Source organism: Trichechus manatus, unplaced genomic scaffold (genome assembly GCF_000243295.1).
Source record: "Trichechus manatus latirostris isolate Lorelei unplaced genomic scaffold, TriManLat1.0 scaffold00029, whole genome shotgun sequence".
Taxonomy (NCBI): Eukaryota; Metazoa; Chordata; class Mammalia; order Sirenia; family Trichechidae; genus Trichechus; species Trichechus manatus.
Genome location: NW_004443965.1, coordinates 10,913,947 through 10,940,483, shown reverse-complemented (window position 1 = coordinate 10,940,483; position 26,537 = coordinate 10,913,947). Strand labels below are relative to the sequence as shown.

At 33.7% G+C, this 26,537-nt stretch overlaps 1 protein-coding gene across 1 annotated transcript in view; it reads left to right on the top strand.

Moving 5' to 3' along the window:
• Nucleotides 1–15,712, top strand: part of TNPO1 (transportin 1) — a 100,982-nt gene extending 85,270 nt beyond the window's left edge. Inside the window, exons 14-24 of the mRNA XM_023729452.1 lie at nucleotides 587–758; nucleotides 2,157–2,243; nucleotides 3,348–3,455; nucleotides 3,591–3,749; nucleotides 3,832–3,919; nucleotides 6,662–6,760; nucleotides 6,936–7,031; nucleotides 9,813–9,888; nucleotides 10,787–10,886; nucleotides 13,539–13,613; nucleotides 14,629–15,712. Coding sequence (XP_023585220.1) covers nucleotides 587–758; nucleotides 2,157–2,243; nucleotides 3,348–3,455; nucleotides 3,591–3,749; nucleotides 3,832–3,919; nucleotides 6,662–6,760; nucleotides 6,936–7,031; nucleotides 9,813–9,888; nucleotides 10,787–10,886; nucleotides 13,539–13,613; nucleotides 14,629–14,736 — 1,168 coding nt within the window. The 3' untranslated portion in view covers nucleotides 14,737–15,712. The remainder of the gene's footprint in view (nucleotides 1–586; nucleotides 759–2,156; nucleotides 2,244–3,347; nucleotides 3,456–3,590; nucleotides 3,750–3,831; nucleotides 3,920–6,661; nucleotides 6,761–6,935; nucleotides 7,032–9,812; nucleotides 9,889–10,786; nucleotides 10,887–13,538; nucleotides 13,614–14,628) is intronic.
• The last annotated feature ends 10,825 nt before the right edge of the window (nucleotides 15,713–26,537 follow it).

The following is a 26,537-nucleotide window of genomic DNA, read 5'->3' as shown; positions in this document are numbered from 1 at the left end:
GATAGACGAGCCATACATAAGGCAAATTTGAAATAATGCAGTGTAAGGCTTAGAGAAACATTTGAGGGATAGTAATACTGCTGGGTGCTTGTAAGTCTCAAACACTAATTGCTCAAAATGTTTCTACCATTTCATAACTACTAATGGGCATGTGAAGGGTGGAATGTAAATTAGAGCCTAACAGTTTTAATTCTGTTTTCAGTAATCTAGAGCAGTTACTACAATGTAATCTCCCTGATAATGAGAACTTTGTTTTGTTAATTGCTATATTCCCAGCATTCTGACTGAATAAATAGTACACACCAAATAAATTTATTGACTGAATAAATCTAAAGGACTGCCGATATTTGTCTTAGGTTTTATCATGTAGTTAAGTAGATGATAACCATAAGTGACAGCTTCTTGGAAGGGAAGAAGTAGTGATAAAGATAGGTGAGAAATAATAAAAATAAGCATCTGGTGTGGTGATGCAGGGAGGTAGGCATGTAAAGTATAAATTCTGTAGAGAATTAGTTTCCTGTCTCTGTTATAAACTGTTCCTTTTATACAACATTAAATATTCATTTTCTTTTTTAAAAAATTATAGTGCCTTTGCTACTCTAGAAGAGGAGGCTTGTACAGAACTTGTTCCTTACCTTGCTTATATACTTGATACCCTGGTCTTCGCATTTAGTAAATACCAGCATAAGAACCTGCTCATTCTTTACGATGCCATAGGAACATTAGCAGATTCAGTAGGACATCATTTAAACAAACCAGTAAGTATCTGTTATTAACTATTACGAAAAAAATATGTAGCTACTGTAATCAGTACGTTAACACATACTTCAAAATTAATTAGCTGGTTGAATGGACATGGGGAATCGGGTGGAAAGGAGGAGTGTGCTGTCATAGTATTCAGAGAGCAATTAGGGTCACGTAACAATGCGTGTATAAATTTTTGTATGGGAGACTTGAAATGTAAACTTCATTTAAACTACAATAAACAAAATGTTTTAGGGATGGTACTTGGTACTTTAAGAATATAGATCATACAAAGGTGTTAAGTCATTCACCTTTATAAGTATTATTTAAAAAATAAGTAGTTGTGTAGATTACACCAGCATCTCTTATGAACACACCAACACTTTTCATGAAAATAAAAGAGTGACTAAAAGAAATGGGGCAAAAAGGTCTTTAAACTCTTGGCTTCTGTTTTTATTTAATTCCTAGTATCTTCATATGTACCATTTCATAAACACTAGAGAAAAAGTTTTTAAGTTATGCTTGTTTAGAGGTGCAGGGGACACTTAGTTTATGGATTTGTTTGGTATTGGTTTTTTATTATTATTTTGTTTTGGGTTTTTTTGCTTTATTTTCTGAAGACCCTTTAGAATCTGTGCCTGTTGTTTAAATGATTGCTGCACAAGTTAACTTGATGTTAGGGATGATTCTGCAGTTTAAGTCAGGATACTTAAATGATACGAATCTCTTTGTTTGTATGTGCAAACAAATGTCTTGTTTTATTTCATAACATCTGTTTCAATATAAGTTTACCTGTCAATTTATGAAGTACTGTAAACAGAGGTCTTATTACATGTGAGAGGACTAAAAGAACGATTCTCATTGGAGTAGAACTATACAAAGGAAGTACAGCTTCATCCTTGATTGTGATTTAACAAGTAATACACTTTTATGTTGTGTGCTATCAGATTGATTCTGACTCATGGCAACCGTATAGCTCAACCCTTTTTGACACAGTAGCACTGCTCCATGGGGTTTCCTAGTCTGTAGTCTTCATGGGAGCAGATCACCAGATCTTCCACAAAACTGCTGATGTGTTTGACCCGCCAACCTTTTGGTTAGGAGCCCAGTGCTAAACCATTGTGCAACCAGGGCTCCTTCATTTTTATGTAGTGATGTATTTATATATGTTTTGTTTCCAAAAGGACATACATAAGATTACTTAAAAATAGAATAAGGCTGTATAAAGAAAAAGTAGGTAAAAGGAAAAGTTTTAAAGGGACAAAGTAGAGCTGAGAATGAGTCTTAGTGAACATCATTCTGTAGTGATTTTTACACAATTACTCTAAATGGGTTTTAATTTTCATAGACTCAAAATGGACTTGTTTACATATAATAGTGGAGCCTTATGTGTTTTTCATCATTGTAAATAGGAATATATTCAGATGCTAATGCCTCCACTGATCCAGAAATGGAACATGTTAAAGGACGAAGATAAAGATCTCTTTCCTTTACTTGAGGTATGCTAAGTTGGTAACATTTAATCTTAAGTGTTTCACTAGAAACATACATTCTAATCTAAAATAGGTATGTGATAAAGTGTTAATCAGTTACATAATTTATGTGCTGAACCATTTCTGTTGAAATGCTAAATAAATATGTAACTTCTCATTAATCATGGTACATCTATACAAAGAAAAAGTATGATGAACATGTTAAGCTTTTTTTTAAAACTAGACAAATGATCATATGATGCATGCTATTTCCTAGCTTACTCTGGTTAATTGATAATAAATATATCTTGGAGAGCTTTCCATATCAGCATACAGATATCTTAATTCAACAGTGTTTTTTTATATAGAAATATTGCTATACCATAATTAACATACATAGTATAATTCTATTATATGTTGTCTATTGTATATATATATAAATTCCTACACATATATGTGAAACAGGATTGGGGTTTGATGCTAGAAAAGAGGTCTAGTTTGAAGTTTTTTCATGTGTACATGTTACTTTTTTTAACCAGAAAGACATCTTATGTGATCTTCAAGTGACTGAATGCACTGAAATGTTTTAGATTGACATTGCTAGAGTCAGTCCAGTCACCGTCATTCTTGTTCCCTTTGTCATTTCAAGGGTCACCAACTTCCGCTAGTTATTGTCCTTAACCAGAGAAGTAAAAACTTCTGTGGCCAACAGCAGTGACTAATTCTGGGCCCAACAAAATAAAAGGGCTCATAATGTCTCTTTAGATGTATTGTTTTCATGCAGGGGCTGAGAACTTGCCCAGTAAAGTCGGCCCACATCGTTGACCGGGATGGGAGCATAAATGACTGTATCTTAAATTTGAGAAAAAAATAGGAACACACATTAATACTTCAAATCTGTCCTTTAATTATAGGAACTTTTTTACATTTTTATCTGAGTAAACCTCTCTTTAACTGGCTGGCAGACTAACAGCAGTGAGTGGCATCCAGAGGAGAGGTTTGAAAAGATGAACCTTCTGTGGAGTAGTAGAGCAGGCTCATAAATGACAGGATCTTACTGAGTACAGTTTCAAGTTTTATCATAATCAAATATACCTAGAAAATTTAGCACGTTTACTTTATTCCTTCTAGTGCCTATCTTCAGTTGCCACAGCCCTGCAGTCTGGCTTCCTTCCATACTGTGAACCTGTATATCAACGTTGTGTTAACCTAGTGCAGAAGACTCTTGCACAAGCCATGGTATTTTTTTATATATATGTGTATCTTTCTCTTTTAGCATTATAAACATTTTTTTGGGGATAGGCATAGTGTATACAAACTTTTTTAGTAATTGATTTAAAGTATCCTTTTAAAAAAAAAACTCTCTGTTTTCAGCTGAACAATGCTCAGCCAGATCAATATGAGGCTCCAGATAAAGATTTTATGATAGTGGCTCTTGATTTACTCAGTGGCCTGGCTGAAGGACTTGGAGGCAGCATTGAACAGCTAGTAGCGCGGAGTAACATTCTAACACTAATGTATCAATGCATGCAGGTGAGATTTGTTAAATTAAAATTAGTTGAAACCTGGTTCTTTGTCTGTCACATTGAGAGTAATTTCTTTTCATTTCTTGCAGGATAAAATGCCAGAAGTTCGACAGAGTTCCTTTGCCCTGTTAGGTGACTTGACAAAAGCTTGCTTTCAGCATGTTAAGCCTTGTATAGGTATGAATATTTTCTACTATGGATAAGATTTTTAACATTATTTTTTACATGGGCTGTGTTTTCTGCTGTTAAGCTGAAATCGTACAGAATCTCAGCATTTATAATTGCATATTTTACTGGTTAAAGTAAAGCTGCCTCGATTGAAGCAGGCAGATTGGGAACACCTGTGCCTTATTCCCATTAGCTCACCATCACTTCAGCAGCTCTTTAGGCACTCCTGTGACTGGGGGAAAGTTTGAAAAGACAGCTTTAGAGTAAAGGATATGCCCACCACTGAAGCCTTGGTGTATTATGTGCTAGTTCATAGGTATTTTTTTTATTAGCTTCTTTTTTTGATAGAGGTACCCAGGATAAGAATCAACTTTTCTTCTCTGATAAACCAGCATAACTGTACAGATATCTTAGGAAGCTTTTCAAATGAGTATCATGTTAAAAGTAAACAATGATTTGTTTCTATTTTAATAGGGTAGCATTTATCATGTCCTTTGTGAAGATAAGGGATTTTCTTAAATAATGTAACCTGTATTGATATCAAATTCATTGATTAAATTAGAGTTGTCTTTTTTTCCTCCTCCTCCTTTCTGTGTATCCCAAAGTACAGGATGACGATTATTTGTAATACATAATTTAAATTCTGATTTGAAAACATTGACCTAAGTAGTTTTTTCATTTGATACACTTGTGCTTTTAATAACTGTATTTCTGAACTTTGAGTAGTATCACTAATTGTGTTGAGTTTAGAACCATCAAATTTAAGCCTAATTACTCATCTAGCTCTTTCCTACTAAAAGTGTAATGAATTCTCGTATTAAGGGAACCTTGTCATAGTCATCGACTCATAAGGTTGCTGTGAGTTGGAATTGACTCGACGACAGTGGGTTTGGTTTTGGTTTTGTCATACTCATGCAATTATTTACCACTTAATTTAGTTTTTATGAGTTTAAACTTGGATAGAAGAGAATTTCACTAGTTTTTTTCTTAATCTTTTAATTATAAAAAAAAATTTTTAAACAAAAGTGGAAAAATAGTATAATGAGCTCTCTACCCAGCTTCAGGAGTTATCAATACATGTCCAGTCTTGTTTTCACATACACCACCATCCATGCAAAGACCCCAGATAGGATAGTTTGGAACAAATCTCAGGCACATGTCATTTCAACGCTTAATATTTTAATACCTGTCTCTGCCTTAATGTTGTTTTGTTGTTGTTGTTTGTCATAAAGAGTTTCATTCACAGTCTGGATTTTGCTAATTGCATCTCTCTGGTGTCATTTAGCATGCTCCTCTGTCCCTTATATTCCTTATAAATTGATAGCTAGATTTTAGAGACTGAGAGTTAAATGAGATCCAGGTTTAAAAATATATGTATAAATGGTGTTGTTTACTTCTTTAGGAGATACACAGTGTCTGGTTTTTCCCCTTTTTAAATTTTTTTTTTACTTTATGTTATCAATCATGATCATTTCCTGAATTAGCAGGTCTCAGCCAGGGGTGATATTACCCATCAGCAGGCATTTGCAGATGTTTTTGTTGATGCTGGGGGATTGCTACTGGTATCTAGTGGGTAGAGATCAAGAATACTGCTACACGTTCTACAGTGTACAAGACAGACCTCTATAACAAAGAATTCTGTGACCCGAACTGTCAGTAGTGCCAGGGTTGAGAAATCCTGGCGTTGGTCCATTAATTTATTAGTGTAAAAAAATGATAATACTCTAATTCTTCATTTAATTATGAGAATATTTGTATAAAAAGACACTTCCTGTATCAAATTGTTGCTGTGAGGTACAAATCATAGAGGAGGATAATTACTTGATTCTCTCTCTTTTAATTACCAGTTTTTAAAATAACAGATTGATTCCTGACATCCTTCAAAGGTATCTATTGGATTTCTGAGTTTCAGTTTTTATTTTTTGAGAATCAGTGTGAGTACATAATACTCAAAATGCCTTCCCACTGGCAGTGGGAGCGTAATCAAGTGGATTCCTAGGTCCGTTTAGCATGACAAGATAGTCCAGGCTTGTTCTGCACACTTTCTAACCTTACGCCAGAAATACAATCAGGCATTTCTCTGAGAACCCTCATTCCTTTCAGTGGAAAATGATATTTAGAAACTACAATCTGAGCATTCAGGTAAAAGTTACTTCAGAAGCCAAATGTATTAATCTTTTAATTATGAAAACCCAGCTTTAAAGAAAATCTCATTATATTTTGTTAGTTTTTTACTGGTTTTATTTTGAATTTTCTCAGTCTAATGGAAAGAGAGATTATTCTGACCAACGCTTTGTAATGATACCTAAAATATACCAAAATTTATGTTTGCTTTGTTTGCTTCATACAAAAGTTCAGTGGCCAGATATTGATTGCCCATGCCTTTAAGTAATGTTTTTAAATATACCAAAAAAACCAAAACCTGTTGCCGTCGAGTTGATTCTGACTCATACCAACCCTATGGGACAGAGTAGAACTGCCTCTAGGGTTTCCAAGGAGTAGCTGGTGGATTCAAACTGCTGACCTTTTGGTTAGCAGCCACGCTCTTTACCACAGCACCACCATTTTTAAAATATGGTTGCCTGTTTTTCTACAATTTTGTATTTTGTGTTGCGATGTTTAATAGTAAAACTTTTTATTTCTTGCCTAGATTTCAGTTTTCACCCAGTAGATTTCCTTTAAAGCACAACGCACTGCTATTGAGAAGTTTACTACATAGTATTTAAATTTCTTTTTCTTTTTCTCCCCTAGCTGATTTCATGCCAATATTGGGAACCAACCTAAATCCAGAGTTCATTTCTGTTTGCAACAATGCCACATGGGCAATTGGAGAAATCTCCATTCAGATGGGTAGGAAATTTTTTTCCCCTTTAAGAGCATAAAATTTTTAGGTATCTTTATATTTTCATAGTTACTTTTTTTTTTAATTGAGTTTTATATAGCTTATGTCACAGTTATTGCCAATATCACAATGATATTTTAACATACAGATTTTTCTTTGTTTTCTCTTTTTGGAATGATCTAGGAATAGAGATGCAGCCTTATATCCCTATGGTGTTGCACCAGCTTGTAGAAATCATTAACAGACCCAACACGCCAAAGACGTTGTTAGAGAATACAGGTACCATATGACTGATCTGTTACGGTGAAGAGAAAATTAGTTGCCTTTTAATTTTAAATTAAGATGCGTAGAGGAACCAAGGCAAAGCTAGCTTTAAAAACCCAGTTTATTATTAACAGCTATTTTAGATTGTCAGTAATGAAATGTGATTTTACCTCTATTCCTAAACTAGCTTGCAGAAACTTTTCAAAAAAACACTTTCCTCTCTTATTCCAGTATTTTAATATTCCCTATAGTGGATTCTAGTTATTAATCTGCAGAAATGTGACAAAAGTAGATTGCAGTTTAGTGGCTAGTTGGTTAATAATGTGGCATATATATATTGTATTTCATCCTGTAATTTCCTTCAAATGGGAAACTTTAGCAGTACCTTAGGAGATTTATATTTAGGAGGCTTGTTTCTCTTTTTGCGTTTATAGAGAGCATGTTTATATTAAAGAGTACCTTCCATACTATACAACCCATTTGGGAGTGATTGAGTCCTTTTCTTTCCATCCTCCCTGCTGATAATGATTACAAAAGATTTAAATTTTATTTTTAATATAACATGTTCCTTTCTTTATATATTAAGATAATTCCAGTGATTCATTCATACTCAGTGAGGGTCTTACCAAAATTTCTGGGCAAAGATTAAAATAAGATTTTTTAAATAAGAAAGTTTTAATTTGATGTTTTTAAATTATGGAAAGTTTATTTTACCCTAATGTGATTAAAAGTAGATATATTTATTGGTATGGAAGGAAATCTTTTAATTATGAAACAGTTATCTGGCTGTTTGACTGTATGGGTACTGTTTATTTCACAAGGTGAATTTAGATTTTCTTGCTGAAAAATATAAAAGTCTATGCATAGGATGCTTATTAAATCTTACCAGGTTTTTATCTTTTTAGAATGCAGTACCTGTACATGACATTCAGATTTGAAACACTTGCCATTTTGAAATTAGTGTTGAACTTAAACTTCTTACTTATTTTTAAATGTGAATGCATAATTGCAAATAAATGTTGAGTGTAATGTATATTAAAGTTTCTTGTGGGATATCACCTGGTAAATTTGTTATAGTTCTTTTAACCAATTGGCTTTATTTATAAGATTATATTTTAAGTATAATTATTTCCTAAGTAAATGGTAAGATAGTTGATAATGCCATTCAAGTTAATGATGGATTGAATTGACAATGATTGAGAAACGCAATTGGGATTCATCGGATTACTTCTATCACAAGTGGCCTCATAACGTTGTTCCCCTTATTTTTTACCCAAAAGAAATTTTTTTGTTTTGTTTTTAATTATTAAAATAAAATCATTGTTGATAGCTAATATCTGTAGATTTCAATAACTTAATTACCATTATCTTAAAATCTCATAAAGCCAATTCCTTAGTATGCAGTTATTTGCTTTTTTTCCAATTAGTATATCCTACACTGAACTTCTTAAATGGACATCATCTGCTTTATCGCATGTTTCATTGGATTGTTCATACTTGCCTGTTTAATGAGAATGTTTGTTGCATAGTTTGTGTCTTTTGAGCATAGGTTTTCTTTCTCTTGCTTCATACGATTCTGCTGGATTTTAGTATTATCTGTGTAGTTTGCTTCAAGTAATCCTTAAACATTTTTCTTTGCCCCACCCCCACCCTTTTTTTATGAAAAGTTAACCTGTAGGTTTTTGAGAGAACACCATTAAAGCTCCTCATGGTTTGTTTTCTGTTTGTATTTTTTCCCATTGTGTATATATGTATTTATGTGTGTGTACCTTTGAATTGCAGAATGCAGTTCTGAGTTGCACTTGTTTTAGCTCGTTGTAAGTTTGATTTCCTGAATTTTGATGGTGAATATACATGTTTAATTAATTCCCACTTTAAAATTTCTAAAAATAAAATATTAGCATGTAAACAATATAATGTTTTATCATCTATTTTGTGCTATGCCTTTTATAGCAAAACAGAGTATTATTTCCTTTAGTCCACGTATCACGTCTTATTACAGTGGACTGTCTAAATTTCCTTTTTTAGAGTTTTGTTATTTTTCAAATATGGTTTGGAATTACTGGACTATTATCTGAATTATCATCATCATCCTCAAGGGCTTGTTGGAATGGGATTTGACATAGCACGACCATTTTCCAATCCATTCATTCAGTGGGTACCATTTACCACATAACATTTGACATTTGGTTTTTTTAATCAGGCAACAGATGGTCCACTGGTTTGTTTTGGAAATGTCAGCAAAAAGAAAAAAACTTTACCAAAATTTGGGTTAAATTATAAAAAGAGATGTGGGAAAATGAGAAATAATTTAACTGTTTTAACTACAAAGAAGTATGTTTGAGTAGACCAGAAATTTATTCCCATTTACTGATATTTCTTGGAGAAAAACTTAGATTTCATTATTAAATTCTGAAATTATGACTGGTTTTGAATGAAGATTCTCTAAATCCATCCGTGTAGTCGCTCACCTTTTTATTAGCAATGATACCTTGGCACTTAATTCGGCAAGAAAAGCAAATTTATCGTGGTTTTTGGTGTTCTCTCAATCTTTAAAGTTTTTTTAATTCCTTCCCCCCCCCCCCAAGAGTATGCCATATATGTTGCTGCCCCTTATTTTAGGGGGTGGTAATAAACAGCACTGGTGAAATCTTATGTTTATTATCATACACAAATTCTGTTGGTTTCTGTTTCTGAGTTATTTGTTGTTTTTTCTTTATTTTTTCTCCTTCCCCCTCATTTGCTCATGTCTTGGTTGGCGTTTGGTGGTGTATAACCGTGATTGCGTTACCTTAGCAATAACAATTGGTCGTCTTGGTTACGTTTGTCCTCAAGAGGTGGCCCCCATGCTACAGCAGTTTATAAGACCCTGGTGTGTATTATTCAATCTTTTTTTTTTAATTCATTTTTCTTCACTCTTTCTTTCTCTTTCTATCTCACTTTTAGATATATTTTCAGTTGGTTACAAAAATCACAATCCTTAATCATTGCCAACCATGTGACTAATCTTGTCCTATCAGGTTTGTGAGGTTTTTCAGTAGCATCGTCATGTATATTTATTTTATGTTGTGGCTAACGACTAATTGATGCATGGGATAAGATTGTCACATGCTTGTTGTGTTAAAAAGCTTGATTATACATAAGAAGCATTTAAATATCCACCAGAAAAATAAAGATGCATGCAAATACTCTAAAAATTTAGGTTTTTGCATTACCTTTCTTTTTTAGAATTAATTTGAAATCTTGGATTGCATTTAAAAATACATGTTTAAACTTGTTATGTACAAAAATCTTATTTGCTTGTTGATGTAAAAGTTAAACATCTACACCATAAGTTGTATTATAATTTATATTGTGGCAGTATATTCTGTGTTCTGCTTCTTTCAACTGATAATCTTTCAATTCAAGTTATTTTTAGTAGTGTTTAATGGAATACTAATTATAATACAGTTTTAAAAATGAATTTGATAATTTACTCATGGCTAAGAACCGTTAATAGTTAATATAGTGTAAATAGATTCAAATCAGTCGTCCTTTTCATAGATGCAATCTATTATTAAGGAAATGTGAATTTCACTGTTCCTACTATATGGAAACATACAGGATGGGCCTAACATACAGAAAGTATGAGAAACTTAAAGTTTCTGAAAACTCCTTAAATATAGCCAGTATTTATACTGTAGTGCTTATTCCATTAAATACTGTCCATTAGTAATTTAATTTAAACTGCTTTTTGCTTCAACACTAAACTCAGTTCTGTAATTTAATAGGTGCACCTCTCTGAGAAACATAAGGGACAATGAGGAAAAGGATTCAGCATTCCGTGGGATTTGTACCATGATCAGTGTGAATCCCAGTGGAGTAATCCAAGTAAGATATTCACAAGGATTTGTTTTTTAACTTTTAATATTCTGAATAATAAAATTATAAAGGAAGAAATATTATTACTGTAATTATAAAATGTTATATGTATTACAATTTTTCAGATATTAGAACAGTATACATTTAAAGTATTGCATATTTCTCAGTATCTTGAAATGATAATGCCTGCTCTTATATTCTAAATCTTTGTTAGGAAATAAGATAGTAAATAATAAATTAGGAGAGTAAGACTGGAATTCTGGTCTTGAACTAAAGCCAGAGCTTCATTCATCTATGTTCAGATCTCATTTATTTATTTCATATATGCCTCCCATCCATATCAATTTGCCAAGTTTGAGGGTATCTACACTTAAAGAGTGACCAAATAGTAGGATAGTATCCAGAATCAAACTTAGAACTTCAGTGGTGAATAAACTAAAATACTGAAGCAGCCATTGAAATTGCTTTTGAGAGCTTATGATTTATTCATCCTTATTTTGTTTCCTATCTTAGCTCATGTTATACTTAGGTATTTTGAGCTTTTTTTTCCCCCTTTAATTTATTTGGCAACAGGATAGAATGAGAGTGATCAAACCACTAGATCCAACTGTTAATATGCATGGGATACACAAAACATAGAGACACTACACTATGTGTGTGCAGTCAATAAAATGCAGACTATGTGGAACTAGGTTAAATGCCCCCAGATTCTTTGACAGATAAATTGTAAGGAAGAGAAGGGAATGGAGGGGGAACGTGTAGATTCCAAGAGACCTAAGATATATATCAAATCAATTAAAAAGTGTAGGGGCGTGCAAAACTAAATTTTGATGTCTAGAGATGCACACTTGAGCACTAAAACTACAAAGAAATACAAGGAAGTAATTGCTGTAAAAGTTGAGGTAGTAGTTCCTTTAAGTGAATAGATAAGGGATTGAGATTGGAATAGGGCACGTGGAGGAATTTCTGGAGTGACTGGCAAAATTTTACTTCTCAATCTGTGTCATAGTTGCAAGGATATTAGCCCAATAACCCTAGAATATATCATTAAACTATATGCTTTATGTGGTTTTCTGGATGGTAAAAGTTTCCTTTTTTTTAAGTCAACTAGGTTAGGTTTATTTTCTGAAAATTTTTATTTCTTGAAAACAAAAACTTTTCATATCCAAGAGAAAGATGCTTTGAACATTTTTAAATTGAGACCTTTCGATATTTCCTATCTTAGAAATGTTATGAATTATCAGTTTAAAAACAGTTGAAGTTGATGAAGGTGATAGATGTTGAAAACATACAATTACAAATAAAAATCTTTTATTTTTATGATCATAAAACATTAATTTGTGTTTTAGAACAAGATATAAATAAATGTACCTTGAGAAAAATTCTCTCTTTGAAAGAAAACCTCCTTATATTTAGTTTCTATTTTTTCTATACTTAAAAATTTTGTGTCATCTTAAATGTGTTGTAGCGCTATCTTGTGTAACATACCGTATTAAAAAGGAGCATCTTCCCACCACCATTTTCATTATTTATTGTTTTTCTTTTTGAATTAACATTTAAGACAATAAAAGTAATAAATGGTAATGAAATCACTACCAAATTCAAGAGTTGGTTGAAATTTCTACTTTTTAACTTTTATTGACATACTTTATTTGAATTGTGGTTAAAAGAAAATATCTTAGTTTTATTTTTATGTTTAAATTTTTTGTTACAAATTCTAGGCTTGTACAAATTTAAATTTTTAACATCAGACTTTAATATTTGGAAGATAAGAGGAATCATAATTTGAATAAATCATGCACTTTAAGCAAGTGGCATTTCATTTGCTTAAATAGAAGTATTTTATACATATACTTTAGTGTTAGTAAATTTTGAAGTGATGGATGTTCTCTGAATTTAATAGTAATATTTAAAATAGTTAACATGTTGAAACAGCAATATCTTGAATGTTCTTATGTTCCACTGTTGATGCTTCAGTATGATACTCAAGGTTGAGAAAAATATTTTTATGAAATAAAACATATACCTGTTGTCACCTTGTTCTTGTAGTCAGAATAATCTGATTATCTTTTTTTGTTGTGGTTTTGGTTGTGTTGAGTTGGATTTAGTGTTGTTTGTAATTGCATAATTAATTTTTCTTCTAGCTTTTCATCATTTCATTTGAGTTTCTGTCTAAGGATGGGTTTTGAAATTTAGATCTATTAATTTCTATACTTCAGGTCAAGCATAGTTGGTATATACTAAGCTGGCTTTAAAATATTTTCAGGCCTGTCAGAACTATGAAGTTAATTAAATTTATATAGTTTTTTAATTCAGTAAATGAAGGTTTGTTGTTTTTATTTAAATTGGTGCTGATTTAGTGCTTTCAGTCCATTGCTGGTGCTGAACATTTACTGGCCTAGAGTTTTGTGATGTACAAATAAAATAACATTAAAGCTCCCAATATAAACTGAATGAATGGGGGTTTCTTGATAGTGGGATGATAAGGACAACTGTTAAGTAGTTAAATAATCATTTTAATCCCTTACGATCATAGTCGATTTTAAATGTATTCATTTTTTAGCTAAGATTCTATCATCACATAAATCCTAAGGCTCATATATGTCTTTTTGCTGTCTTTGACAAATACAATATTTCTCTAAGATGTATTTCTTGTTACAGGATTTTATATTTTTTTGTGATGCTGTTGCATCATGGATTAGCCCAAAAGATGATCTCAGAGACATGTTCTGTAAGGTAACTAATTATAATGCATCATTTAACCCCATTGCCACTGAGTCGGTTTCAACTCATAGTGACCCTATAGGACAGAGTAGAACTGCCCTGCCCCATAGGGTTTCCAAGGCTATAAATCTTGACAGAAGCAAACTGCCACATCTTTTCTCCTGCAGAGCGGCTGGTGGATTTGAACCACCAAGCTTGCATTTAGCAGCCAAGCCCTTAAACACTGTGCCACCAGGGCTCCAGTGCATTATTTTGGGACTGTTATAATCCTCGTTGGAAGGTTTTAATTGTTTTTATATTTTATATGCAACGTAGGCTCTTCAAATCAATACAAAATGTGTATTAGCTTTGTTCTTGGTAAAGAAATTGGACTGATCTTTTCTTAAGATACAGCAGTGACTTTGTATCAGTAGACCATACACTTTAAAAATGTTTTCCCAAGCAATACCACTAATTCATATTGTCTTATTATCCCACTTATGTACAATAGCATGTATTTTCCAATATGGCTGACTGAGATTCAGAGTATACCCTGAAATTGTTGAACAGAGGAAATCTTTATGGCCTCCCCTGGGATTAAGCCTATATAGTTCTTTGCTTTGTTGGTGCCCCGAGTTAATTAACTCCAGTCAGTAGTCAACCATAACAGTAAATAAAATGCTGTTACACGTTTGACTCTCCATTAAAACTAATGAATTACAGTTGCAGTCATGAGCCTAAAGCTTGTATATTTACCATTAGAAAAAGTTTTACATGACATAAAAATTTTATCCCTTGGATGAATTCTGTACCTTTTGTGTTTGTTTCTCCTGAGTATGATGTCAGAAATTGTTGAAAGTACATCTGTTACTACGACACTTTCTGAATTCTAAACTTTTCAAAGTAGAGTTCAGTATATGCTAGGAGTTGCTTTTAGTCACTATTGGCACTGGTGTAGAATCCAACAAAATTTGAGAGTAACTGCTTTAAAATGGATAAAGTTTTCTCTTTTGTTACTAATTAACTAATGGTTTTTTACTCTTTGCAGATCCTTCATGGATTTAAAAATCAAGTTGGGGATGAAAATTGGAGGCGTTTCTCTGACCAGTTTCCTCTTCCCTTAAAAGAGCGTCTTGCAGCTTTTTATGGTGTTTAATCTTACACACTTAAGCTGCAGTCCCATAATTAGGGGTAAGTTACAAGAAGTTTTTATTTAGAGCTGCAGTGTAAAAACTACTAAATCGAATAAAAGGTATTTATTTTCTACAGTGGTTGAACCCAACAGTTAAATAAAACATAGTCTCATGTTGTGCTGTATTAGACTTTAAGACTAAAATTACTTAAATGAAGGCTAGAGAATTTTTGTAAAGAACCAGCAAGCAAAATAAAATGAATGGCTCCACTTCTGAATCTTAAGGAAGAAAGAAATCCAAGTGGTACTTTGGTTGGATTTCTCAACATTGCATCTGCTAGAGGACACCAGCATTCACAGAGGTGGGGTAAAAATGGTTCATGAATTTATAGTCTCTGATATATAAAGGGCTTTCTATGCTTTGAGCTTGAGGAAAAACCTAAATAGAATTGCAACTGGGTTTTGCCTCAGTAGATAAGAATATTTAACATTTATTTTTCAACAAATATTAATGATTGAGCACCTACAGTGTGCCCAGCACTATGTTTTTAAATGGATAATGGAAGATTCTGTTTTAATTTTAATAAGTCCGCTTGTGCTCTTGTTCCTTGCGTTTTTCTGTAGTTGTTACGCGGGACTAACAATTCTGTTCTCTTAGCTGCAGTTCCCTCATTGCGTTATCGTGAGGATTAAATACTATAGTATATGCGATGCCAGAACTTAGTATATTGCCTAGCACACAATAAGTTCAGTAAATGTTAGCAACATAAGGCCAGGTACTCTGAACCAGGGTTTTGACATCCTTTAGGTTTTAAACATGAATTGAGAAATGTTTGACCAAAGAAATAGAGGGTGTACAACAAATTGAATTACCCTTTATGTTAAATTGGAGTTTTTATTTGTTTGCTTGCTTGTATACTTGCTTACTCTGAGCTAGTTTTTTTTTTATTGTACTTTAGGTGAAGGTTTACGGAACAAATAGTTTCTCATTAAACAGTCAGTGCACGTATTGTTTTATGACGTTGGTTAACAACCCGACGACATGTCAACATTCTCCATTCTCGACCTTGGGGGACCTTTTTTGTTGGGGGGGGGTGAAAATATACATAGCCAAAGTTACACCATTTCAGAAATTTCTACATGTACAATTCAGTGACATCAATTACGTTCTTCCAGTTGTGCTACTATTCTCACTATCCTTTTCCAAATTATTCCATCACCATTGTCTTCAACTCTGTTCCCTAGGCTTCCCATCAAACCTTTTGAGTTGCTGCTGTCAGTTTGATCTCACATAGATAATTCTTTTCTTTTTTGTACTTTCAGATGAAGGTTTACAGAACAAAATAGTTGCTAATTAAACAGTTGGTACACATATTGCCTTATGACAGTGGTTAAAAACCCTGCAAGTCAACACTGTCCTTTCTGAACCTTGGGTTCGCTATCACCAGCTTTCCTGTGCCTTCCTGCCTTCTAGTCCTTGTCCCTGGACTGCTGTGCCTCATTAGTCCCAATTTGTATTATGGGGCTGTCCAATCCCTGGCTAAACGGTGAACCTCAGGAGTGACTTCACCACTGAGCTAAAAGGGTGTCCAGAAGCCATACTCTTGGGGTTTCTCTAGTCTTTGTCAGACTTTTTTTGTGTGTTAGGATTTTGTTCTGTATCCTTCTCCATCTCTGTCCAGGACCCTCTGTTGTGATCCCAGTCAGCAGTCAGTGGTGGTAGCCGGGCACCATCTAGTTGTACTGGATTCAGTCTGGTGGAGGCCTTGGTAGCTGTGGTCCATTAGTCCTTTGGACTGATCTTTTCCTTGTATCCTGTTCTCTTCATTCTCCCTTACTCCGGAAGGGGTGAGACCAGTGGAGTATCTTTGATGGTTGCTCACAGGCTTTTAAGACTCCAGGAGTCTGAGCTAATTTTTAAACCTTGAAAGATTTCAACGTTTCAGTTGTCTTACCTAGAAGGCAATAGAAATGGGTTATAACCTTTGGAATGTCTCAGAGCCTTTTGTGTATGTTGTCCCACTTTGGCCTTGAGTCCTGAGAGCTGTTTTATGGCTTTAGCATTTTGGAAAAGTGCTTGATTCCCTTTGTGTTAAATCATGAGAATGCAGTAAATGAAAATGACTTTGGGTTTATGGGGCTGAAAGGTTCAACAGTGAGCTAAGTCTTGAGCACTTTCAGATTTATTACAGTCTGTGGTCTTTATCATATCACCAGTTATGAATTAACTGTAGTAACCACTGCTTATAAGGCATGAAAGAATTCTCAGTTTTAGAATTAGAGATACAAGTGGATACATAACTTTTATTCCTGCCCTTTTGCACTCTTCCCTTTTTCAGAGGAAAAAGAAAAGGGTTTGCTTGTACCTCCCTAAAGATGGACTTAATTGCTGTCTCAATTCACATGAGCTTTCATTAATTCCTGAAGTTTGGCATGTGTGGGTATTAAGTCGAGTTTTGTGCAAGGACCATTGTCAGGTAGTAGTTAAGCATCTCCCAGTAACCTACCTTTATATCCTAGTGTCCTTCTCATCATTAAAACTGTTAACACTGAAAAAAAGTCCTTATCAGGAAAATCAAGTGACCTAAGAGTGTAGAAATGACCAGCTAAAAGTAGAGTCAGAAGAATTATTAATTAGGAACATTGAAGAAGACAGAGGTTAAGCGTTGCTTTTCCTGTTTGCTGAGTATAGTGATCCTAGTTGGTAATGAGTGCTTTTAGTGCCTTCTAGACTAAAATATGAGAGAAGCAAAAGTAACTAATGCTCCTTTGTTATTTGATGGATTGGTTTATTGGGAATACTGGGAAAAATGATGTTTAACTCTCAGTAAAGAAAGTGATTGTCCTTAAAAAAAAAAAAAAAAAAGATACTATTTAATTTTGAAGGAAATAAGGTGACCTTGGAAGTAAAAGAAAAATAAGCGGTTCCTGTGGAGCCCATTGTGCAAAAGGAGTGATAAAGAAGAATGAGACTGATAGCATCCTGTAAGGCACATTTCATCTATATACTGCTCTGTGCTTGTCCCCAGCGTGCCCCTCACTTTTCATGTCTGATGCAGGTGGTAATTCACAGCCATAGGAGAAGGAAGCAACTTGATTATAATTGGCTAGCGTGATCTTAGGCAAGTTGTCTAATTTCTGTTTTTCTTTATAGATAGAAATAGCATTATTACTTGACTAATTTTGCATTCCATTGGCTAGACAGAAAAACAGTCGTTAAAATGTAAAATTGTTTTTTTTTTTTGTTTTTACAGGTCCTTCAGTCTTGGAGACTATGAGGGAGCCTCTGCACCCAGGGAAAATGTTACCCTTTACAGGGGGGAAGGGTAAACCAGTAGGGAATACAGTACAATCCCAACCCTACTGGGAGGGGCGGGAGGGAGGTGTTGCCGTCACTGTATTAAGTCGATGTTGGGAAACGTTTTAACATCTGGAGCCTTTGTGGGTGGAAATCTGTCTCCAATTACAACTCCGCACTGGATGTGAAGAAGCAAAAAAAATATTCAGTCTACTCACAAAACAGTACATTCTGGAATATTATGGGGAATTGTACCAAAACAAGAACCATACAAATGATGCGTAGGGTTAAGAAAGAGGATAAATTCTATAGCTCACAATAAAGGAAACCTAAGAATGGGGGTTATAAACAGAAAAGCTTTTTTTTTTTTTTTTTTTTTTAAAGGTTTTTATATAAGTTTCCCACATGATGGGGCCTTGTTTGCATGCTGATGAAGAACTACACAAATGAAGCTAATAGAGTTAAAATCAGCTTGCCTACCGGTAATAGAAGTAGGTTCTTGGAAGTTACAATTTAAGGTACCCCAGAAAAAGTTGGAAATAAAATGAAACAAATTTAAACAATGAAGCACCCCGTGAAATGCCAAATGAGTCACTCCTTTACGTTTGTGGGGTGGGCAGGGAGGGAGGAAGGAATAAATGGGGTTGAGCATATCAGACTAAAGATTGACATCTTAATTTACATTAAAACATTAATGTAGTGGATATAATTTGATGGTTGTACTTTATTAGATTTAATTTCTAGGCCAAGAGATTATTTTTAATGTGCAGTTTAAGGTTCAGGCATGCATTCTGGCTCATAGTGATTGAAAGTAATTTAAATTAGTGGGAAAGTAGCATGCTTGCATCACATAGAGTGAGATTGGTATTCATTTACCTATGTTGCGCCAGTTTGTGTTGCAGTTTACCAATTCAATATAGCCCTGCATTTAAAATTCCTTTTTAAGATTTGTGGATTTTATTTTTATTAAGAGTATAGATATAAAGTACTGTAGTTTACAGCTAGGCCTTGAAATATCTTTTTAGGATCTGTTAGGAATAAGATTGATATTGTATTGTGTGTAACCTGCACAATGTGGAAAGCTGATATACCTGTGCAAAATCTTTGCCTCCGTGCTGTCAGTGTGATGTGCTTTCTGCATGGTTATATACTACTAGTGATTTTATCAAAACTTCTGAAACTTAAATTACATGGTAAAAGATCTGTAAAAGGCTGCATAAATGTTAGTTGGCACATAAAGACAATTGTAGAAGTTGAAGACATGATTGCTATATTTCAGTGTTTATTCCCACTCAACATATTGCCTTCTAAGCTTTCTTTTTCTGTTCAAAGCATGATCTTAAAGATACGTTTAAGTTAGTGGATGTAATGCAGGGTTCCTACACTGTATTGGCGCATGTTGGTGGCCCTCTGTGCCCTAGATATATGCACACAGGGTGCAAGTTAAAAGCTACAGAGTGAAAGTTGGTTTGGATCCTCTTCATTTCATTTGTTTAGCTTTTCTGTTGTTTTTCTCTACTTACATGTATTCCTGTGAATAAATCCTTGTTAAGTTAACCCTTTACTTTTCCTTCCATGTGTATTTTCTTATATACTGTGAATGTGAAAACCTAACTGGTACACTTGATTTTGTGTCCATTTGAAAGTGCAAGTCTTTATTAATTTGGATTGCCTGAACAGTGTATCCCATGATGATGAAGGAAAATGGAGAGATTTTTCTTTTTAACTCTGCTGGTCAGAGATGAAGCCACACCTTTCCATTTTCAATGCTGCATATTTAATCTGCAACAAAAACGTTAAGCCATAACAACCTTTTTTATATTTTAGTTTGTCACCTTTGCATTGCAGAATAAATACTGAATAATCGTTTTTATAAGCAGTTGCTCCTCTTTGCATGGTTCTATTCTCTAAAGGTGTTGAACGATAACAGCCATTGCACTGAAGTTTGAGCTGTGTGCGCGCGAATTTATAAATACCGGTTCAAAAAATTTCAAATGCATGGTAGCATGCAGAAAGGTTTTTGTTACTGTATATGTGTGTTTGTGTTTGTTTGTTTTTTTGTTTTTTTTTTAAACATGTTCTTTCACCTTCTTTACTTTGGCTTTGCAAATTTCAGTCTGTAGAGCCTACATTGAGTCATATTTGGTAATGTCCCTCCCCCCTTCTTTTGTTATTATAAGTTGGATCCAAAAAGTATGTGGCATTTTGTTTTCTATACCATTGCTTCTTTGGGAGCTGAAAATCTGGTTTTTAGTAAGTCTACAAAACCTAAATAGGGTAGCTGTTTTATCCTTAAAGTAATACACAGTAGTGCTTCAAATACTTTTAAGGATTTAATATGGAAGATATTTTAATATTCAGGAATAGGTAGTAAATGTTTTAAATGGAAAGAAATGACAAAATTCTTCTCTAAATCCAGTAAAATAAGTAAAAACCTAGCTACCTGGGCCTGTGATTAACAATTACATACTGTCATCTGTGATTAAAAATTAGTTTTCAGTTAGGCAGATATATAAAATAAGAATGTGCCCATTTTGTAGTCATTTGACCTCTTTAAAAGGCAATTTAATTTAAAAGTAGAACATAAAATAAGTAAATATTATTAGCAACCTTGAGATTGGGCCTTTAGTTTTTTGTAACATTTGAAGTTAGTTTGTTTCTTCCTAATTGTATTTCAGATACATAGTATATAGCACAGGAATTTGCAGAAGCCATTTAAGTTCTCTTGAGGTAAGCTCTGTTTGATTTAGCATTTATTGTTCTGGTAAAACTTAATACATCATGGGATATATATATATAAAGCAACTTAATTCTTGTGGTGTAGTCTTTAATAGTTTTGAATGTTGACTGAATGTCTATGAAGTTGTGAGTTTGTCTTTGTTACATTCCAGTGTTTCTGCCTCTTGGCATGCTTAAAGCACGGCTTACTTCATCTGCTCCTTACACACTAAAGTGCTGTTAGTGTGCTCAACTACAGAAATAGCCGCTGCTAAGTGATGTAGATTTTCTACTTGAATATTTTTATGTTGTAGGAACCTCAGGAGGTCAGTGTTTACTGTTTTATATATGCCTTCTTTTTCCTGTTCGAGCTTCTCTCTTTGAAGGATTCTAACAGAACAAAAGCTGCTGATCAACCTAAGTTGGAAACAGAAAGTGTATTTAATATAATTTAAATGCATGTTTGGCAATTCCATTTTATAGTCCGTTAGCTGAACTTAGTACCACAGATTTTCATTTATTCAGGAAAGAATTCTGCTTTTTGTATTGTCTAATCTCTTTAATGACTTCATACTGTGTAAAAAAAAATCACTTCTTTTTTTTTTTTGGTTGGTTATTTCCCAAATAATCAACATGTAAATAATCTTTAAGAGCCAGTTTTGATGCTTTACATTACTGCTACTTGATTTTGTGAGGCAAATTAGATTTCAAAGAATAGATTTTAAAACACTTAACTAAGCCATTACATCTTAAAACAAGTAGCATACATTTTGTAATTAACATATTGATAAACACTGTGATTTTTTTGTTGTTGTTAAGACTTTTTCATTGATCTGAATTGCTTAGATTGCATATATTGTAAAATAGGATCAGATGTATATTTTAAAATAATTTCAACTGACTTTCCTCTTGAAATGCTTTGTCTACTCAGTTATAAAATATTCAGATACAAGTTTTATCTCAGGTGAATACTCTTGTATCAGTTTTGCTTTGGTGACATACGCTTATAAAGGGTCATCATACTTGTAGTCTTTGTTTTTTAGTGTATTTTATTGAGTATCTTCCCACTTAGTCTGATTTTACAGCCCTTATTCTAGCAGACCAGAGTGTTAAATCCCTCCTGGCAAGCCTTTTGCATGCAGGTTTACCTGAAACGGAGACAGTTTGGTCCTCCTTTTCTCCAAATCCCCAAGAGAGGAAAATAGAAACATTTCTCCCCTGTATTAAATCACCCTGCGTAGCGGAAATGCCAGAATTAGACTAATTATGTCTTAAACCCTTTAGTCTAAATTTAAGTCCTTTGCCATGAGGAAAAAGTGGATTTTTGCTTCGTATACTTAATCTGTATTATTCATATTGAATGTATTAACAGATAACGGTGCAAAAACATTCTTCCCAGGAGAAGAGTGTGTCGTGCATAGCTGTGATTTAAGTCCTTCCTTTGGTAGTACTTTAAAACACAACACACAGCTTTGCTTGTTGAATTTTTTTTTTGCAAATAATGAAAGGGGGAAAACACTAACTGTTGCTACTAGTACTGTTATTGAAGTGTAGGCATTGAAATCTTTAAGAAAACTGGTCTTCGTATTTTCAAGGACCTGGAATAGTCTAGACAAAAAATCAGATCAATAAAGAGCTGTGTATTTAACAATATTGCTTAGTAATAACACCATACAATAATATTGTATACCAACTTAGTGCATTTCACACTGTATTAAATATGGAGTTACTTCAAATGCCTCTTAAAAATTAAATTTTACATGAAAGTTAGTTTCATTCACCTGTGTACTTTCCATGGTGACTTGTGACTAATTTTTTCAGTCTTAATGTAGATCTTCCCCCTATTGCTGTTACTTATATGTAGAGGATTCTTTTATCTTTATGCTTAATTATTATACATATTAATTTTAAAACATACATTTAAATTACAGCAACTGTTTATTGTGGTTTGTATCCCAGAGTGTATTGGGTTTTTTGTTTTTTTTTAAGATGCTTAATAGCTGAATGTATGCATGATTTTGAGTAAAATTAAAATATTTTTTCACCTTTTGTTGTACATTTTAAAGCCAAGCCGAATCTATTTGCCAAGCAGTGTATCACTAATTAATAAACCAGTAGTTCACCTTTTATTACAATTTCTGTTCATCTACCATAGAATCCCTTTATACTCTGGCTTGGTATTATGCAGAATTCGCTATTTTTTAGGTCTAATTATCTTCCTAAAAGCCTAATATAACATGGTTAGCCTATAAGGCAGTGTTGGTCCCCTCCTAATTCCAGCCTCGTAAAGGGATTTTGGTGTACTTTCCCCATTTTATTTCATTGTTGTTTTTCCTCTGTGGATATATAACCAAACTAAAGTTGGATGGTTTTATGGAGATAATAATTAGACAATACTGTATAGTTAATTTTACTTAATAGATTATCATCTTATGAGAAGAGATGTTTAAACATTATAAAATTACTTCATAATATAAAACAGTTTTACACTTAATATTCATGTTAACTTTGGGTGCAATAATTTAGTAGTTTTAGCTTTAGTTATAAATAACTGGATCTTTCTGCTGACGACTTAGGTTGTATGAGTTATGCTTAAAAGCTTTAAATCTGATGTTTCTTGTACCTGCCACACTATGTTAGAATATGTCCTTCAAACATATCCTCCTGCAACTTCTCAAACTGTACTAAATTGATACTTCTTGAAGTCTAACTCTGTGCTAACAGATCTTCATTTTAAATAGAATACGGTTTTAATTTTTGATAAGCTGCTGAATTTTAAAGAGAGTTTTTTGGGGCCACCAAATATTTTGGATCATGCAGAGAATATATATTGTACTGTAGTAATTTTGTATTTACATTTGTATGATGTGACATAATAGATGTGAATGTTAATCACTGCTTGACTATGTTAATAAAGTTGTTTAACTATAGATGTTGCACTCTGATTTTTAATGAAAGGAAATGAGCTCCCTCGTCCTCTCATTTTGGGTCCAAATAGGTCTTGTTGTGTTGGGTTTTTTGTTTTGTTTTGTTTTAAACCCTTAGCTTACACATTAATGCATTCTTGTGGTAGCTTCATCTATTTTTAAAACTGAAATTGCTTATTTGTATAGTGGGGTGAAAAACTTCCCCGATTTTTAACCTACTCCTATTATTGATAGTATTGTATACCAACTTAGTGTGTTTCAAACAGTAGATTCTAGGTTTAGCTGTTTGGTGGAAAGGAAATTAAAAGATGAAGTCATGATTAAAACATTGATGTAGGGGTAAATTGCATGAGTGTGTGTGTGTGTTTTATTAAGACTTCGTATTTACCCTTTAGAAAACTAAGATTTTGTAATTTTTGAAAATTTACATTTATAAAAATAGTGGCTTCCTCTTTAGGTTGTAATCCATTGTTAAAGTTGCATGTTACTAATTAAAATTAAATGTATTAATACATTTCAGGGAAGATGTGTGTATAACTGTCAAGTAGCCTTTTTTATTTGAGAATTAGAAAAGAGCCTAAGATTAGAGGCCATTCAGTGCAACCCAAAAAATGTTTTAAGGGAAGTGAGGCTTGGGTTTCTTTTGTTATCTGCACATGAAGTACTTGAAATACCACTGGTGTTAAAGAGGAAGAAAAATTGAAACTTAGTTATCACTTTCTAAGATATATCTTTGAGGTAGAATTTAAGATTCTAAAATTTAGGACGTCAGTTGTGAGAGGAGATGCTTACAGTCAGCCTGTTTGTTCAGGGTCTGATTTGCCCCTACAATCTTACAGAAATTGTACCTAAACCTAAAAATATATTTTCAGTGCTGAATATGTATGTTGCCAGGTTTGTTAATATGTAAACAAACCTGTGTGTGTGTAAAGTTCCTGTGTACCCTTGCATTGAAGAGTACCCTCAGATAACAAGACAATTTGTTTAGAGGAGGAGGGAGGATGAGAAGCTATGTAGCTCTGAATTTGGATTTCCTGTTTACTATGTAGTTGAATTCAGAAGTTGCTGAAGCTATGACTGTATAATCTCAAAGTCTTGTATTGAAGCAAAAGTTTGAGAACATCTTGAAACATCTGTAGATCTCCAGTCTTCAGTTCAACACAATTGGCAAGTCACAGTTTAGAAATTCAACAGTTTGTTAACCATTAGCAAGAATGATACAAAGGCAAATTAAGTTAACAGTTTTAAATCAATTTTAATACAACTATCTAGTGATATAACTACTGTTAGTGTTTCTGTGCACATATGAATATATATAGTATATTTACATATTTTTTCTCATATTGTATCCATATTTGCCTGTTAATAAATAGACATTATGGCTACTTTGTATACTATGAACAGTTTTAACAATCTTAACTATTGTTGGACATTCAGAAGTTATTTCTAATATTTCACTCTTAGGGACATTCATTACAATTTCTATGCTCAAATGTTTGCATACATCACTAGTAATTTCTTAATGAAATTTCCAGATCAAAAGGAGGTGGTGATGGTCAGACTGGGGCAATGGTGATTCATTGTTAGAATTCTCGCCTTCCATATGGGAGACTAGGGTTCAATTCCCGGCCAGTGCACTGTAAGGGCTGCCATCACCTGTCTTATCAGTGTAGGCTTTCATGTTGCTGTGATGCTGAACAGGGTTCAGACTAAGACTAGGAAAAAAGGCCTGGTGATCTACTTCTGAAAAATCAGCTAATGAAAACCCTATGGACAACATGATCAAATTATCTTTCAGAAAGGTACAAATTTTCATACCCAGCAACAGCTTAAGTGCTGTTAGGTACTATTGTGTGTGCTTTAGGTTGTGATTTAATTTTCAATTTAGGGAATCTATATTTTCTTATTTCATTCTTCATAATCGAGTGCTATGTCACAGGCACTGTCCCTGTTCTCATGATGCTTACCTTCTATTGTAGGGAGACAGGTAAGTAACATACTTTGTTACATGGTAGCAAGTGCCAGGGAGAAAAGCAGGAAATGGAAGGTGTTGATGGTTGGGGAGGCTCACTATTGTAAATAGGGTATCGGGAGATAGAGGAAGGTCTGAGGGTATCATTTGAGAAAAAAAGGAGTGAGCCTAAGCATATATGAAGAAGAGTATCAGGTAAAGAGAACAAAAAGGACAAGTGCTGTAATGGTATGTATTGCAAATTATAGAGTGTGGTTTGAGCAGTAGGGAAGAGTAATACATAAGACCCAAGAGGTAACTCAAGGTCAGATGGTATAGATAAGTTTTATAGTTGAATGAAGTAAGGGGCCACTGCCGAGTTTTGAGTAGAAAAATGATAGAATATATACTGTGGGCAAGGGTGGAAGCAGGGAGAGCATTTAGGAGGCTGCTATGATCAGGGGAGAGTTTATGAAGGCTTGAATCAGGGTGGTAGTGGGGTAGATGAAAAGTGATTTAGTATCTAGATATGTGTTAAAGAAATCAAGATACGCTGACACACTAGATGGATGTGTTAGGGGTGGCTCTATGATTTGGCCTGGCCTGAGCAGCTGGAAGGATGGAATTACCATTAACTGGAATCAGAAAAATCTGAGATTTGATTCAAGACACCCATGCAAAGAACGGTAGGCAGTTTAGTTGGAGTTAAAGAGAGAGAACCTGAATTTAAATGGAAAAGTGGAAGCTATCAGTGTATAAATGGTACTTGAAACCATCATCTGAGGAGTGATTGAAGATGAAAGATTCAAGGACTGATCCAGGAGCACTCCCAACTTTGAGGTCTAAGAATTGAGTAGTATGGTTTTCTGACATAGATGAAGACAATTTACTTTGTGTGTGGCCACGAGATGATCATTGATGGTTTTGGCAG